This window comes from Cyclopterus lumpus, chromosome 5, assembly GCF_009769545.1.
Source record: "Cyclopterus lumpus isolate fCycLum1 chromosome 5, fCycLum1.pri, whole genome shotgun sequence".
Taxonomy (NCBI): Eukaryota; Metazoa; Chordata; class Actinopteri; order Perciformes; family Cyclopteridae; genus Cyclopterus; species Cyclopterus lumpus.
Window position 1 is genome coordinate 19,588,537 of NC_046970.1, and position 18,075 is coordinate 19,606,611.

Here is an 18,075-nt window from a genome sequence, read left to right on the forward strand (position 1 = left end):
ATTGTATCTTTCTTACTATACTTACTCCCACTTACTCCATGATCCCTTCTAGCTCCTTCACCGTTAGCTCAAGGGTACACCCACATCTTGGTTTGAGGTTATAGGGATGACAGTCACCTTTTCTGCCAACATGAGTCTCCTCTTTTAGGCTTCTTGAGCTTTCTGTTTCTGAGTTCTGGATTAGCGGGATGGCCCTTGTCCTCGTTTCTTTGGCAAAGTGCTACATTGTTAAAGACTGTTCTCACCACTTGGTGTGTAGTCTCGGTCCCAAGCTGGGTGGCTAAAAGTGCTGATTCGTTATTGGTTGTCCATGTTACTGATTAGTTAGGATGCTTGGCTAAGTGGGAAACAGCCTCTGTGTCTGGTCTCTTTCTCACATTTCAGTACTCGTCAACTTCTGTTATGATTGGAAAGGAGGTCATTATAATGACCTCCTTTCCAAAGATTTTGGAAAACATAGCCACAAATGATAAGTCACAGCAGCTTTCCAAAACAAAGCGACACTTCAATCGGAATCATCTCGAAGACTTTGAGTCCGACCGAAAGTAAACACGAAAAGTAGGTCCCCCGGAAATCCCTGGCGCGGTTGCAGCGATCTGCGCGGCACAGCAAATCAATTTCTGGGTCGACTCCCGGCGGACTTACCTGTCATGTGTCCTTTGGTTATGCTAATGTTACCTTTTGATTTGATTTAACTGGCCAACTTGCTCGCTGACTAACTACACGGCCGTCGGTGCAAGTGTTGTGATTATCACTCTGTTGTGCCTTTTGTCGCCCTGTGAATCACAGTGGTGAGGTGTGAGCACACTTACACACACACAATCTCAGGCTGTTGGCGAGCTGAGACGAAGAGTGTGAGTTACACAAGCTTTGACAGGGCCTAATTATATGTGTCTCTAATGAACTGTAATTACTGACATCCACCAGAGCATCGAGGTCTATAAGCCGAGGACTCGCAGTCATTAGGCTGCCGTGTTACACGTGTTTCTGTGTCTCCACTGACTGAAAATCTCTGTTTTTCTAACTGTTTTCTCATCTCTCTCTTTTCCTCTCTCGCTCTCTCTTTTTGTCTCTCTCTCTCTCTCCAGTTTGATGGTGACAACATGTACATGAATGAAAACAACCATGAGTTCCTCCCGCCAAACCAGGTGAGTACAAATTGCCTCTAATGGAATACCTGCTCTTTTCCCCTTTTCCTCTTATTCCATCTGTTCCCGTGATTGTCGCGCTGCCATTTTCATTCCACCATTGTTCATGTTTGTTAGGATGGACGACAAATTGTTTTTACTAAAACAACCACAGTGAGAGTTATATGACATCGGCTGAAAGCAAAAGGGACTGAAAGCTCACAAAAATAGTCCAATTAGTTCACCCATGTTTTATGCTGACAGATGTAAAAGGAAAACAAAACTATTCACTGCATTCTGCACTCCATGGTTGAAATATTCCCCTGGGATAATAATGATAATGTATAATAATATGAATGTTAATGTTCAAAGAGTTGAATAAACTGAAACACATTTCTTCTAGTCCCAGAACCTGGACTATAATTACAAATCGCTGCCAAGGATTCTTGCTTTTATTGTTTGTGGTTTCTTTGGATCCCACCCACAAGTTGTTACCTTGGCAACAACTACATATTCTGGGGTCCATAGTAAAATGTACATACTGTCGATACGTGTTTGCACTTAATATACTATAATACCATAAACACTGTGACACCTTTATGCCTTGATGGCTAACTCAATAAAATAACATCAAAAAACAAATATGAGACAAATTAATAGTGAAATAGTAGAATAATAAGAACATATTAAATGAACTTCCACATCCAGTCTGCAAAGAGAGTTAAAGACTAGTTTTGATCATTTATGATAAATTACTTAGGTTTTTTTTTCACTAGATTGTGAAGTACACTAATGATATGGCTGTTATAAAATGTGAACATAGTGATTCTTCCTCTATTCAAATGAAATATTTAGTATCTATTATACACTGAAAGCTGAAACTGAATCTCTCCCAGCATGCACTGGACAGGTTGCTAATCCATCACAATCTCTATATGCCATAACCACATTTCTGCTAAGTACAGAAGGAGGAAACCAGAGAACCCCAAATATCCAAATTCCAAACATAAAGTGCTTGGACCTTCTTTCTGTGTCAACCATTAAACTACCTCTAATCATCATAACATTCAAATTCACTTCATTCAAATTATAGAACCATTCTCTGTGCACATCATTTTCACTTTGGTAAAAGCCACGCAGAAAGCGCTGCTTCGCTCTGGAGTGAGTTTTGGCCTCATTGCAAAGGATTTATTAAGTTAGAATAGAGGGGGAGTCAGCACTCTTCTACAGTACATGGCAACCATGTCGCTGCCAGATACACTGTAGCACAGCTGGTCGTGAACAACTGGGAGACCATATGGTTGTGTTTGGACAGGGGGATTTGTGGAGTTTGGGAATAAGCCCATCTGACATACACAGGGGAGCAGGGAATTTGTCCCTGTCAACTGCAATTATTAGAACCGACCCATAGGCTACAGTAGTTCTGTGTTTCTGTTACATTTGCTGTTTTGCTTAATTTCTTAATGCCCTGGCTTGTTAAAGTGTGGCTCAAGGCCCAGAGCGAGAGACAGAGCTGCCCATGCTGTTCCTACTCAATTGCCTCAGTTTATTTAGATAACTCTGACGACACATATGTCTGTTACAAAGTGATTTTCAGTTGGATAGTGCTGTTATCTGACAAATGTCTCAATCTGGTACTTGGCTGTCTAAATCATCTTAAGAACCACTGCTTTTATCTGCCATTTTTATTCCGCGCATGTACTTTTTACTGCGCCGCTGATTGTCTGATTACAAGTCTCGCTGATGTGCACAATGTTTTTTTGCTGAGTTACTGAGGGACAGATAAAACACTGCAAATGTGGCATGAAAGATATAGACAAGAGAGAGAAAGAGAGAGAGAGAGGGGGAAAGGGAGAAAAAGGTGGTTATTAAGGAAGCAGGAGAGAAAGAGACTGAGGGAGAGAAATGGCTTGAAACACACTGATGGGATGAGAGACGATTTTGCTTTGCTCCGTGTTGTACTTTGTTTACTCAAGATCCCCTCATATTTGACATGTGCCTTGCTCTATTCTCCGCTTCACCAAGTTTAGCCTCTCCTTCCCTCTGACAGCTTGAATCAGGGAGAGCCTTAGGGGTGGGCATGCACTCCGACAACAAAACATAGAGATGCAGGAAATGGGAAAAATTGCTGATCTGCACCTCCTTAACTGTGTCCTCATTCTACACTTTGGACACATTCTAAACATATTTTAAGTATGTAGACTGGACATGACTAAAGTATACTAAAGTATGACTATAGTAAGATGTGAGTATGCGGACTGAAAATGCTTCAGTTGTGAGGGTGCTGCTGTTGTTGCACTCTTTTCCCACACCGTGCACAAATTGGATGGTGGTGAAACAGCTCGAGGAAGATGTTGGGAAACAAACCAATTAATAGGAAATCTTTCTGAATCATAAATAACAGCGGGGTGTCCCAAATCCATGCCACATTCAGATGAAAGCAAAATACCATTCACTGTATAAAATGCCATTTTAAAAACAGCAAATTGTACAATGCTTGCGCCGTCAGATGTCAATCAAACTGCTACTTTAGAATTCAGCTGCCAATTAAACTTAACAAAAGAGGCAGCAAAATGTTATTTTTTGGTTTTCTGAGATGTACGGGAGCTGTGACACCCACTATTAGTTTGACATTTTATCCAGCTGTGAGTATCTTCTCTTTGTACACTGCACCGTGGGAGAATACTGTACATCAACAGTGTACTGGTAAACAAATATAATACTCATAAAGTCACTTCTCCAGTGTGAACATACGGCCAACTCACCGGCCTGCTCAGACTTGTTGTGCAGTATAGATTTGGGACACAGTCGCAGTTTGATTGATGTCTATCAGCGTATATGTTGCATAATTAATACAAATTGGTAAAGTGCATTGATTTATTCTATGCTAACGGCAGAAAACTACACAGTTCATATTATATTCAAGTAAGTGTGTGTTTCACTGGATTGGCTGTTTGACTGCGAATGTGTTTGTGCTTGTGTTGTTTGTGGTGAGGTAAAAATGGACTCGGTGAAAGTACCAGACGGAAAACACAGCTGCAGGGATCATTTTTTATTAATTAGTTTTACTCCTGAATAAACGTTTTGTACGGTATATACAGTAGCTGCACTGTTCTCAATATATTCCATCTTGAATAAAAACAAATCATACTGCCTAAAGCTCACTTTTCTCTGCTTGCTGCTTTATTATCTCACTTTACTTCCCTACCCTCCCTTCCTCTGATTCTCTCCGACTCCCCCATTTCTGCTCATTTTCTCACTCCGTTTCTCTACAGCCCCCCCCCCCCCGCTGCATTTAAATGCATTTGGGTCAGCGGTTCCGCCTCCAAACTGTGAAAGTGTGTCTCTCAGTGCTCGGCTGTCTCTCACTTCAGTTCCTGCATGTAATCGTTCTATTTAATCTGGCTCACTTATATACATACAATTTCTTCTACCTTCATATAGGACAGACCCTGTTGAGTATTTGTTGAACAATTGCATAGTGAGATGCTTTGATGGGTATGTTCTCATGAGTCACAACGAAACGGGGTCAGTTCCATTGTCATATTGATGTTCCCATGAGCATCGTAGTCTGACCCTGCTTAGTTCTCTGTGGTGTTTCCTTCAGTCACCCACCCCCATCCCCCCCCCCCCCCCCCCAGCGGAGTGACAAAGTGTTAGTGATTCAAAGACAAGGTCACGGACCTTGGTCGTGCCATCAACAAGCTCTTTGTATGCCCCTGTGGCCACTGACCATTGTCGTGGCAACAACATATGAGAGAGTAACCAACGTCGAGGAGCTCCAGCTCATTCCGGTGTCTTTGCAGAGGTCTGATCCTCGAGCACAACAAGAGGCACACGAGATTTCCGCAGTGGAAAGCGGATGAGCACCAGGTGGAGAGTTTTTTCTCTCTTTATAATCAAGGTCTCAGCTCACCTTCACCTGAAGTGGGATTTCTATTAAACAGAAAAGTATGGTGCGATGCGATCAAAAGATAATGCACTGTGAAGATGCCTTCTCATGGCTTCGTAGCAGAGTAAAAGAAACTGTATACTTCATCAGCACTTTACCTTGACAATGCTTTGCTTTGATGTCTTTCTCCCTGACTTATGAATTCATTTAGCAGAACTGCTGTTTGAGAGAAATATGTCACAGAAAGAAGAAAAAAAGAACACAAGGAGGAAATGGAAAGGGGGAAAGAGGGGAGGAACTGCACAGGGGAATAATTCGGCTAATGGAGTCACTGTTTGGATATTCAGCAGAAGTAGGAACAGAGATTATGATCTTGCAATTAGCGTAACAAGCTTTTATTGATTGGCTGCCGCTGTAGCGTCTTTGCTGCCAAGACGCTGCATGTGGTTTTAACATGCACAGTGTGTGTGTAGCCCAGCCAGTCACACTAGTCCTACCACTGCGAGAGCAGAATCCAGCTCCGTGTTACCATCGAGCTGTGGCCATTTACTGAGGCATCAAGCTGAAATATTATGGATTGCCGAGTTGAAAGGGTCTGTTTGAATGCCTGATGATAAAGTGGACGGCATTTGCATTTTCCACTCACTTTTAAGTTAATGCATTGCCCCCCCCACCCACCCACCCCGGTCCTCTGAGTAAAATGCAGGTATTAAAAAGCAGCTTCTGGTAACGAGTGATTTGAAAGTTTGGCTGCCTATTTTACATGTCGGGAGCTCAGAAGATGTTTTAACGGCAAGTTTGATGCTTTTTCTCTTCTCAGTTATTTTATTGTAAGTCGTTGCTGCAGGGATTCTACCGGCCCCTGAGTGTTGTAATTGTAATTAGGTCGGTGCGTGAGTGCCAACAGCAGATTTTCTGAGACACGGAGAAACAAAGACGGATTGGACACCGAAGATGTTTTTATATGGCAGCAAACAGATGCGATTATGATTAAGTTTAGAAAACACCCCGACAGACTGAAGTTACAATGAGGCCTTTGTGTTATTTGTGTTATTCTTAAGTGTTCTTAATGATATATTTAGTGTTGTAGAGCTCCTTGGAACAGACACGATGTCTGTCACAGTTTTAGTGCCTAAACTTGTGGAAACTCCAGTCGGATGAATATGATTAAGTCCTACTCCACAGCTCCCCTGTGTCTCTCATCTTTCCCCCATATGTTTCTGATGAACAATTGTAGAACATGATCCCATAGTCTTTTATGTACAACCTTTGACAAATCTATCACCTCGTCCCTCTATGCTCTGATTAAAGGCCCATTCCACCTTTCCAGTTTAGATGAGTAATTCTCTAGTTTGGCAGCAGCCAAAGCCCAGCCGCCTGTCTGGAACCTCGGCAAAGCCTGATTGGTCAGGTTCAGCCATGTGTGACTGACAGGAAGCCTGCTGATTGGGGGAGGCGGTATCTTCGGATCGTTGCGCTGATTAAAGCCTTGCGGCAGCGTTTTGTTGACTCCCACCGTCCGGGGTCCCGGCACCAGCGCCCTGGCCCTGCTGGTCTGAATTACAGCTTGGCCGCATTAGTCTGATTTACAGCTTCCTCCCGCTGTTTAGATTGGAACTGGGGACCAGAGTGGCAGGTTCCTCCTCCCCTACACTTCCACCTGCCCCCTTTCTTTCAATTGATTCTCCCACCTTGTGCCTAACCCTCTACTCGTTATCCCGATCTTTCCAATCCCTTGACTGTTCTCTCTCTCATGCCACCTCACGTGATGTACCTAATTTTCGTACAAGTTATTCTGCTCACCTTTCCCCTCACTCCCCTACTCACCCTTTTTGTCTCCCCCTCTGTCTTTCCTTCTTACTTTCCGCCTTCCTCCCACCTCCATCTCTCCTCTACCTCCCTTTATCCTCCTTTTCTCAAATGCCCCCTCAAACCTCTGACAACATCCCTTTACCTTTCCGAGTACCTCCTCCCCGCCCCCTCTCTCTCTCTCACTCCCTCACCACATCTTTTGTGAAAATGAAACAAAGAGCAGCCTGCCAAAATATTTCTATAGCTGTTCGCTGACAAAGCAGAGAGTGGAGACAATGCAAAAGGATGTGCAGGCATATTTGTCGCGGCAGCAGAAAGATGGAAAGTTCTCTCTCTGTGGCCTTTTCACAGTCATTGGGAAACATCCTCACCCTCCTCACTCTCTCTTGCTCCGTTTAATAGCCCTCTGTTTGAAATACTCATCTGACATGGCACAACATATAAATGCACAACTGTATATTTGTGTTAGGGCCCTCGCTCTGCCAAGCTGTCCATCCTCCTGTTGCCCCAGGTGATCAGATGAAACTAATGGCAACCTTAATGTGTTTGTGTAGGCCCTTCACCCCATTGGATAACACGATGACAGACCAAACACTCACTCTTGTGCTAGATCACATGCCAGAGTATTATAAAAGACAGGCAATGGGCAGTGTCTTTTTTCACAACTGCAGAGATTTCCAATCTCTTTTAAAAATAAATCTCACAATGTACTTGAACTGGTTTCCCTCATGGCTGCAAAACACATTTGAGTTATTAGAGAGGAAAGAGAGATTCATTAGCAAACATACTTGGTTAATTATTGATGCAGTATCTTCAAGGTAAGAAAAAAAAAGCCCTAAGCTGACATCAATCCATGTTGGCTTATTTTCTCTGCTGAGAGAAAGTTTAAATGAGGTCATAAAATGTTTCTTATTGAACTGGTTAAAAGGTGAAATATACAGGATTTAGAGCGTTAATAGAGCAGCAAACATTTGCTCTGTAAAGATAGAGTGGAGTAATGTGAAACCGCTTTCTCTCTGTGTGTGTTACACTTCGAACTTCTCCTTACTTTGTTGACATAGGTTGTGCATACTTTCAGTCTGTGTTAGTATGACCCACTTGCTAGCTTGCGGCCTCCACTCAACACTTCCCAAACCATGTGAAACGTAGCCCCCCCCCCCCCCCCCCCCCCCCCCACACACACACACACACACACACACACTCTCTCTGGCTCCCCCTCAGAAAAACACTGTTAGCTCCGACACCACTGTTGCTGTTGTTTGCACCGTTCATGCTGTTAGCACCGTGAGCGGCTAGCGATCGCCATGTTGAGAGCCGTGTGGAGGCAATAGAAATGCTCCCAGTCTTGTATTTTGCACCTTTAAGCAGCACACAGTTAAGGTATTGGTACAAAGTCAGACAGCCTTTATAGTTTAACATTGTATTTATACATGTTCTTTCAGCAGTGTGGCACAGGTGGGGGCTCACCATGTAAGACAATACAGAACCAGAAACGTAAACGACCCCAGGAAATACTGTGTGTAGGCATACACACAGTAATTTGTGTGTAGGCATACTAGCAGTGAGGCTTCTAACATCAGCATGCTAACATGCTCAAAGGTATATAGGCCTACTGAGATATATATATATATATATATATATATATATATATATATATATATATATATATATATATATATATGTAGCAGCGTATATGCTTATGTTTAGCAGGCATAAGTTTGGCACATTCACCATAGTTACATCGCATGCTAAAATTGTTTCAGAACTACTAACAGATATTTTAAAGAGGGATTTAAAATAGTATTTGTTCATAAATATTGAAATAAATATATCTGAAACTAATTTCATGGCAATCCATCCAATAGTTGTATTTCAGTCTGGACCAAAGTGGTGGACCAACTGACTGACACATCCATGCCCTGAGGCACACTGCTAGTTTGGCTACCGGCTAAACCCCCTATAACTGGGCCTGTTAAGCTGTTCCTGTTTGGGGTTTTACTCTGAAATCTTAGTTGTGGATATGCTGCGATGCTGGAGGTTCTTTTGTGGACACTTTTGTGAAGCATCAACTGTGAGTTGCAGTGTAGAGTTCTAGTGGAAGACAGGGAGGTTCATTGAGGCTGGAGAGCTGTCTCCTCCACTCCCCTCCACTCCCCACCAGCCTCTTATTAACAATGGCACCAAGAGTACGAGGGTCCAGATGTTAGTCTCCTGCTCCCACCAGCTGTGCCAGCCTCCAATACACAGCCTCATTGACTCCGAACCAGGGAGACACTTAACACACACAAACACAAACACAAACACACACACACACACACAGTCTCAATAAGTTTTTGTTTAAAGAAAAATCATGGATACCTACAAAATGTTCACAAAAGCATTCAAGAGCTATTACACCCAGGTCTGTGTAAGAAGAACGGCACACAGACTCACATTTGTCACACAGATTAAATGACAAACACACACAAACACACACACACACACACACACAGACACACACAATCCCACAAGCCACATGCACTTTACATCGTCCTTCTCCTGGTGTATGGCAGAGTTATTTGTGGGTGACAGGATCCTAACAATTCTCAGAATAATGCATGTTTGTTTGGATGACTGCGCCATCAGCGCTCCCTTTGTTATTTTCAACATTGTTTGAGTCAGTCAGTACTGATCCAACAACCCTTTATTGTGCTGTTTTTTGTCCATTTACTTGCTCTTATAACAATAATTAGTTTTGTCATCCCCACACAGTGTCACCGTTTTCCACATGTTAATGATGATTTTGACAGCAAGCGCAAAAGAGTAGATAACTGGAGTCATTCAACATTTTAAAAAGCAGTTGACTTGCTGCTGTTTTCTTTTCTTTGGCCTTGCCGAGCCTCTGGGTGCTCATAACTCGTCAGTAGCAGTGGCCGTTGTTAAGCCTCGCAGAACAGACAGTGGAGTGCCAATGAGCGAAGTTAAAAAGGCGTTCCTCTCGAAGAGACATGGCTGCTCCGAACAGGAAGAGACAAAGGGGACTCTGGAAATAATACTGGATGTCTGCGAATGTAACATTGTAATCCTAGATTCACCCTGTCAGGCAATAAGTTTGATTATGTTCCTCATTTGAAATGTTGGATTCATATCTTTCCCCTCCCCCCTTCTTTTCTGCTCTCTCCTCCCTGTTTTCTACTCCATCCACCCTCCTCCTCCTCCTCCTCCTCCTCCTCTCTCCCCCCTCTTCTCCCATCACCCACCGCAGTATCAACATCCCCATCACAATCCCCCTAGATGACTATTGGGTGACCTGAGCAATCGTGTGCACTCGTGGTTTGTTTTCTGACCGCATTAGTGGAGATCACAGTTAAGTTTTCACCGACACTGAGCAGCATCTGCATATCATTACTACCGCGAGGTCTTCAACTATTCCCGTGCCTACAACGCAAACCAGCAGAGGACGATATAGATACATGTTTATTTATCAAACAATAAACCTGTTATTGCTCTTTGTAGTAACTTTTTTTGCCACTGTTACATATCTATTCTATTCTACAGTGTCGTCATTTGGGAGCCATTTAAATGTTGTTTGTGTTCCAGTTGAATGTTCAGCAATAATGATGTGGTTGTTGTTGCTGACAGCTCCTCTCTCGCCAAAATCAAGTGTTATTAAGTGAGGAAGAAACCGAGACAGAAAAAAACCAAGAGAGAAGAGGGTCAGTGACACATTTTCAATGAATCAAATTGAAAAAGAAAGAAAAGAGGAGGAGGAGGAGGAGGAGAAGGAGCATATTAGGCGCAGAAGGCAGCTAATGTCTGGCCACTCGTGTCAGTTTGCGTAAGTAAAAAGAAAGTGCGCGAGACACAGACAGAAACAGAGGTACAAGGGAGGTTGTGTTTATTATTTGATAAAGCCTCCCTTATAACCTCAGCATGTTGTGCAATAGCTCTGGCTCTCCTTCAACTCTGCGGTGTGCCACTTCAAATTAGTCGCTTGTGGAGAGGGCCTGCCCCGATTTTGCAAAATGCATTAGTACGCCACTCCGAGCCTCATACAGCCTAGGGTTAAACACAAATTATATCATTTCTGTCATCCAATCAAATCACACTGACCCCTTGACCTGCCAGATGAGTCAAATGCATAATGAAATATGACATGGCACAAAAGCTCTGATTCTAATCTGCTCTGACACGCGATCAGATGAGGATGACCTCCTGACCTTGACTGACAAGTGAGACGAGCACTGGGAACAGGATACATGAGGGAGAAGAAGGGAAGGAAACATAAAAGAAAAATGGGGGAATATAAGCAATTAGGAAGGCTGGTTTTAGTGAATGGGAGGTTAGTTAGTAATCAACTCAGTATCTGGGGTGAATGGGGCCATCTGCATCTTCGGACTTTGGGCAGTTGTTATTCGCTTTGATTATTCTCCCCCATTTCCTCCATAATTTCCCTTCCATAATGATAAAAAAAATAAGCATTTTTGTTGGCAGAACTGCGGCCAGGGCTGAAGAGATAGTGGCTGGATTTTATTTCCTAGAAAGAGCGTGACTGTGACAATATTTTTTCCCTGTCTCACTCCCTCGCTGCCTCCGAGTCTCTCTCTCTTTCTCTCTCTCTCTCTCCCACCTTCTCCTCTCCCCCCCCCCCCCCCCCCCCCCCCCCCTCCCCATCCCATTCTTTCACCGAACAGAAACTAAGTACAAGGCGATTTAGCATCCCCATCCCCACACAGCCCCTTTCATGATTTTCAAACAGTAACGTAGTGACAGATAAATAATGCAGCCTGGCAGTTTTAGAGGGACATGAGATGGCAGGGGAATAAGTGACTTGGGGGGGGGTTGATTCGGGTCCGGGGGATGTGGAGCGGGGACCAGAACTGTTTGGGCTCTGTAAGGCACAGGGCAGGCTGGGGTTGGGCCAGCCATGAGAGGAAGAGGAGAGTGGAGGTGTAGGGTGTCTGTAACTGGATCTTTGGCGCACTCCCCCTCCCTCTCTGTGGGCTCTGCTGGAGAAGGCTTTGTGGTGTGTTGATACCCCCCCTGAAATGATATTGTAGCAGAAGAACGACCATGGCTTTAATTAAGCCTGAGTTGACTGAGAGAGATGGAGGGATAGGGAGAGTGAGGAAGAGGAAAGAAAAAAAAAGAAAGAAAGAGTATCAAAAACAAACAGCCCAATAAACAGAAATAGCAGATCAGTTCATGCCGTTAAGCGTTTGTAGTCTGACGACAGCTATTTCCCTCTGCTGTGTAACATTAAAACAAGAGCTCTGTGTACACTAGTAAACAGGATCATTCATAAATATACAGTATAATCTTTCTCTGGGAGAGCGATGGCAGAGCGAATGAAAATGGATGATGCCCTCAAATTCTTCCCAAAGATAAATCCACCGTTTTCCTTGCAAACCGGACTGCGTGGAAAGGAGAGATAACGGAGGCCGACTTTGTCTCTGTGCTGCGCGGCGGATACGGGGAAGGTGTTGGAACGAAGAGTGTCGGTGGTGATGGAAGTGGTAGTGTGTGGGGGATTTTGAGCATAAATCACCACTGTGACAAAGCTCTCCAATAGGCAGATAAGTGCACATTAGTGCTAAGGCAGATCTGTCATCGTCTGTCTCCGAGCTGTCGGTCCCGCCCTCTCTCTGCGAAACCAACGCTGACATGAGAGAACTCCAAACTCTGTGTCTTAATATGCTCATGCATGCGTGTTATTATTGCGGGGCTTGGTATCTTGCTTGATTATTTTTTCAAAAGGAAATGTTCACAGTGCGTGTGCCATCTGTGTGTGTTATGATGTTCCTTTTTAGGTAATGTAGTAAGAAACTGGCAAATAATATGACTAGGGTTGTAAGTTGTAACTAATGTTTATTTTCATTCTAGATTTATCAGAGTCCAAGGTGAAAACATATTCAGTTTACAGTTATATAGAACAAAGAAAAAAGCTGAACATTCTCACATCTGAGAAGATGGAAGCACATTATGTTTTGATGATTTATTTTTAAATGGCATAAACAATTAATCAATGATCAAAATAGTCGGATATACAACAGTATGCCCAGATCATGTTGTGTTTTACAAATAGTAAACAGCATGCAGCTCTTTTATTGTGCATTAAAATTTATATTTGACAGTGAATCATGTTTCAGAATATGTCCAAACAATACAGATTTCTACAGGCATTACAACAGTAATCTAAAGAGGAAAAAGAAGAATGTACAGATAATGAGCCATTAGCCACAGTCAATATCATCTCCAGAAGGCCTTGCAGTGTTACAGAGGGAGAGGGAGAGATCTGTGCCAAATAAAAAAAGACAAGCTGGAACGCTCCCCAATCAATGTTATTTTCTCTCTCAGTTCCAGACCAACTGTCTATTCGTCTGTTTCTTTCAAATGAAAGGTGTGATGCTATGTAACACTTACAGTCGAGAGATCTGTCTGTTAATTAAAATGTTACAGATTGTGTTTCGCTCACTGTGCAGACTGAGCATACTGTCTATTGGAAATCACGCTGGTATTGATCAGAGAAGGAAAAATAAAGGATGTTTCTGGAAGAAAATTAGAATCTGTGTAATGCCGCTTTTGTTCGGAATGTGACCCTGACTATTGGCTGTGAACCCATGACGAGTACCTCATACAGGGGAAAACAAAGAGGAGGCTTTTGTTTGAAAAGTTAATTCCATACTAGGACACGCACTGGTCCCTACGATCCATCAAATGCATTGCCTTTGTTTGGATTTTACTTTTAAAGGAGAAAAGAGTATACATTAGCCAGAGTGCACATGTGGCTCTGTACATGCCAGCTCATTTTGAATAGAAGTGCATGAATAATTTATCTTGCCACAATCCAACTGGGAATGTCCTTGGTATTTACATTTTATCATCAAGGGCACTGGATGAGCCCTCACAGCAATCTAACACATGACACATCCCCAGTCCGCGCAGTCAAAAGCAACGGATGGGACCTGGAACATGTTTATGTGGCGTGGATATATAGATTAATATGCGGAAAAAACAAAACAAAAAGGTTGATGAACATGCGAGATGAAGACCAAGCGTGGTCGTCTTCACGTTACACGCACACAGTGGTCACCCCCCAGTCGTAAGAGGAGCGCAGTGAAAAATGTCGGTGAATGCAGAGGCTCCGTGGGATGCGCACCAGGACTCACTTGACACAATGGCCCCAATGTTTATAGCAGACAATTTAGTTTCCTTCCAACAATTATGAGGGAAATTGAATCTCAGGAAATGTTCGTTTTCTTGTCCAATACAATAACACTGTCCCCAAAGGTTTTCAAAGACATCTGTCTTCAAAGGACAGTCCAGAAAATTAATATCAACTGGCTTGCAGGCACAAGACAAAGCAAATCTAATTGAGGCAATCATATATTTTTTTTTAACTTTTCTTTATTTGGTGTTACATGTAGGAAGATGAAAGTGTGCCATAAACGCTGAGTCTGTGTCTACATTCTTGCTTCACAATAAAAACACCGCTGACGCCCTTTTTTGTGGTCAAATTAAAGATGGGTGTTTTAGTGTTTTAGGTATTGAAACTTAATGAAATTCCTCTCATCTGGCTTTGTGCTTACTGCCTCAGATTGGTATTCATCTAAAAAGACATTAGATACATTTTAATCCTGCTGAAAGCAAGTGTTGTAAAAACAAGATTGTCAGTTACTATGTGTTAAAAATGTGTGATCCAAATGGGGAAAAAAGGCTTGCAATGAGGATTTAGAGTTGCTATCACTTCAAAAAGGAATAAAAAACCAACAATACCTATTATAACTTTCTGATGCAGATTGAGGGCCTTTTTTTCTTTTCTTTTATTCCAAACAGCTGAAAAATGCAAATGTATCATTTGGAAGCTATCCCTTTTTCAGTTATATATCTGAACAAAGCTATAATTTCTATGGCCACAATAATCACAGAACGGGGCCTTTATGCTCACCTTTATAGGTTGAGTGAAACAAGAAAAATAAATGTACCCTGTATCCTTTCTCTTTTCTTCCATCTCCCCATGCCCCTTATTTTCTAAAAGTATCTGTTTGAGAGATAAATGACCACTCTGCTGCCGAGGATGACAGCCTACACAAAGATGATATTGAATTTATTTCAGAAATGTTGCAGAACTGACTGTTTGATGTATACTGCAAGACATGAATCATAAAAATTCTATTAAAAAACCCTTGAATGGCTGACACCAGAATATTATTTGTGATGATTAATTTGACTCAGTCATTACAATGGGAGTCAAGTTGGATAGTCTCAGACAAAATTGCTTTTCATTCCCCGTTGAATTTCCCTGCTATTTTTCTTTTCTTCTTGCTCTGTGCAGGACTCTGATCTGATTGGACTTACTGTGTTAGCGCGACAGCACACAAATACAGAGGACGTTGGTCTTCTTTATTACTGATCGCTGAGTTTTTGTTCCAAAATGAGACGTTCAAAATATGAATCTAAATTGCACCTCTTCCAACAAAAATGACAGATCAGAATTCAAGCAGTTTACAAAGATACTTGTAGAAACTGAATCCACAGGGGAACAAGATGCGCACGTATTAACGATTCTTATGGTTATATATCAGCCTTAAATGTTGTAACGGTTACTTTACACAGAAGGGCTTTAATGAAGCACAGTGGCTGTATTGACCCATGTGGTGGTCAGTGGATCCAAGCATAAATACATTTTGCATTTATTTTGGATCAACCACTGACTCTCTGATCAACTCACTAATGTTAGGACAGCTGTCAGTAAGAGGTAGTCTGCCAAATATGTTGTAGTTTAATAGCAAGCTTAACAGCAAGGTGTTAAGATATATACAACAAAATACATCTTAGAACATTTCCTTCCCTCCAACTATTTCATTTTTAAGTGAAATCTAGCAAGTATCCAACTGGAAATTCCCCTTTTTTTCTTTTTTTTTTATAATATCCTCCATGTTCCACAACATCAAATGTTGTGTAGCCTAATAAATACTATAAGTTTGTCTAGATGTTAGTTTTAATGAATTCAACTTTTTTGAAAACAGAATAAGACATGTTTTTGTGGGGGGGTTGGGGTATTGTGAAGGGGCTCTAAATAATGTGATACCCATGAACCTCAGCTGGCATTGCTATGGAGAAGAAGCCAATTAGAGGCGCAAATTAGAGCTGTAGCAAATTCCGAGTGCTTTGTTGTTGCATTTGGGAGCAAAACTCACTACAGTTGCCACATTTATCCAAAAGTAAGCTGATGTAAACTGCTGAATATATTTTTTTTTAATGGATGTTTCTTGGTAGTTGACTTTTGGCCTCACATTTTACATGCACAGGCTTGTAGCTTTTACTTACTGTCATTTTGAAAAGAAATGTTCATCTTTTTTTTGTGTTACTGATGATTCAACTTGGAGAGTTGTATACACATCTAAGTGCTCCAGTTACATAACATGGCCTATGCAGGAAATGAACAGGACTTTCAGAACTCTCTGCACCTGAAATAACGATTCCTCTCTCTGACTCTAACACTGCACACTGAATCTCTACATCTGCAACCCATATGAAATAGTGTCATGTGAATATAAGTTATGTCTTCGCTTTAGTTTGATCTACAAACATCCACTACATCCATAAACCTTAGTTTTCTCACTTCTGTCTCTTTTTTTCTCTCCTTCAGAACTACACAGGTCAGCCTGGCGGCGGCGGAGGCTCCGGCAGTGGAAATGGAGCCGGGGACGAAGACTACGAGATCCCCCCCATCACTCCACCTAACCACCCCGAGCCGCCTCTCCTTCACCTGATGGAGCATGACTCTACAGGCTACCTCTGCCACTCGCTGCAACACAATGGGCTCATCAACCCGTATTCCTACCCAGAGCTCATGATGTCCAACATGCTGGCACAGGACGGCCACCTCGTCTCCAGCCAAATGCCCTCGGTGAGTAGCTCTACACGGACTGAACCATTCCACGGGGGCCCCCGTAAACACTAGAAAGCTGATGTTTAAGGAGTCAGAGAATATTTTCAGTAATGCTCACAAATTACCTTTTGGTGAGTTCAACAGTGCTGGCTTTTGCAACAACTGTAGGACTTTGAAGAAGTTTAAGTTTTTTTTTATACCCAGGAAGACATGAGGGCAAACACACACACACACACACACATTGAGGCAGATAAAAAGTTGCAATTTAAGCGGGAGGGGAAGATGATGGAGCGCAGGGAAGATTGGACAAATTTGACCTTTAAAATGATTTTCAAAGCTTTTGGGATATTGCAGAAACATTGAAAACCCGCGTTCAAAAGCGTTCTCTAATGCGAAACAGATTACGAGCCCATAAGGTAAACGTAATTTTCAAGACATGAAAAAGGGGGCTAAGTGGGGGAACTGAATGATTGTTCAGTGGTTTCCATGTCAGCTCTGATGCATGGCGAAAAGGATTGTGGGTAAATCCATCAGCATCATATCTACCTCGACAGCATGCATCGGTCAATCTGTCAAGCCTTCAAACATGAATGCGCACTGATTACTCCCTCAGCTCCATACAGAACTACTCCTCCACAAATTAGCATCTCCTAACCGTAATTGCATTCATAGAAACTGCAGGAAATAGAGCAGGTTTCTATCACAATAAATGATATTATGTAAAGCTTATGCGTGAAACATAATGTATAGGCTGCAGTAAGAAAATGTCTCTCCTATAGTATACATACGGCTCCACATGGCAAGAGATGAGTAAATGAGTTCAAAGTAATGTCTTTTTTTGGATCTTGCTATTCAGTGACTAAAACGTAAATATTGTAATAGAGATGTACTAACATTTATGTTGTGGTTTGATATTTGACTCAATGCTTTTTTTTAAAATATTGATGTAGCATTGCTGATAATGTTAAATGAGGGATTTTAGTGTGGCTGTATGGCACCCAAGGTGAGTGGGAGTGGTAGAGGACTAAAAAGGTGGTGGTTTTTTAAACCGAACATCACAACGAAACGGGCAAAAAGAACAAAAAATGTTCAGGGTAAATTAGCAAATAAATTCCATGACGTAACAGCAGCCTCACAGCAAGCTGCTACTAAAAAGCAACTCTCCCACAGACGATGTCTAAGTGGCTTTAAACACCCCTCCTGGCCCCACCCTAATTGGACTGAGCCACTGCATGCGATTAAGTAAACCAGCGAGGGTAATTCCCACTGAAAGCAAGACATATGAATGAAGATGAAGTTCATGCTCCCCACCATTAACTAGCCAACAGTGTCTGGTCAAACAAAAGAAGAGTAAAAGACTACTGGGCCCT

General features: G+C 42.3%; 1 protein-coding gene across 1 annotated transcript in view; it reads left to right on the forward strand.

Annotated features, from left to right (window-relative positions):
- Positions 1-18,075, forward strand: part of LOC117730868 (TOX high mobility group box family member 2-like) — an 84,730-nt gene that overhangs the window by 42,215 nt on the left and 24,440 nt on the right. The window contains 2 exon segments of the mRNA XM_034532919.1: positions 1,089-1,148; positions 16,463-16,723. Coding sequence (XP_034388810.1) covers positions 1,089-1,148; positions 16,463-16,723 — 321 coding nt within the window.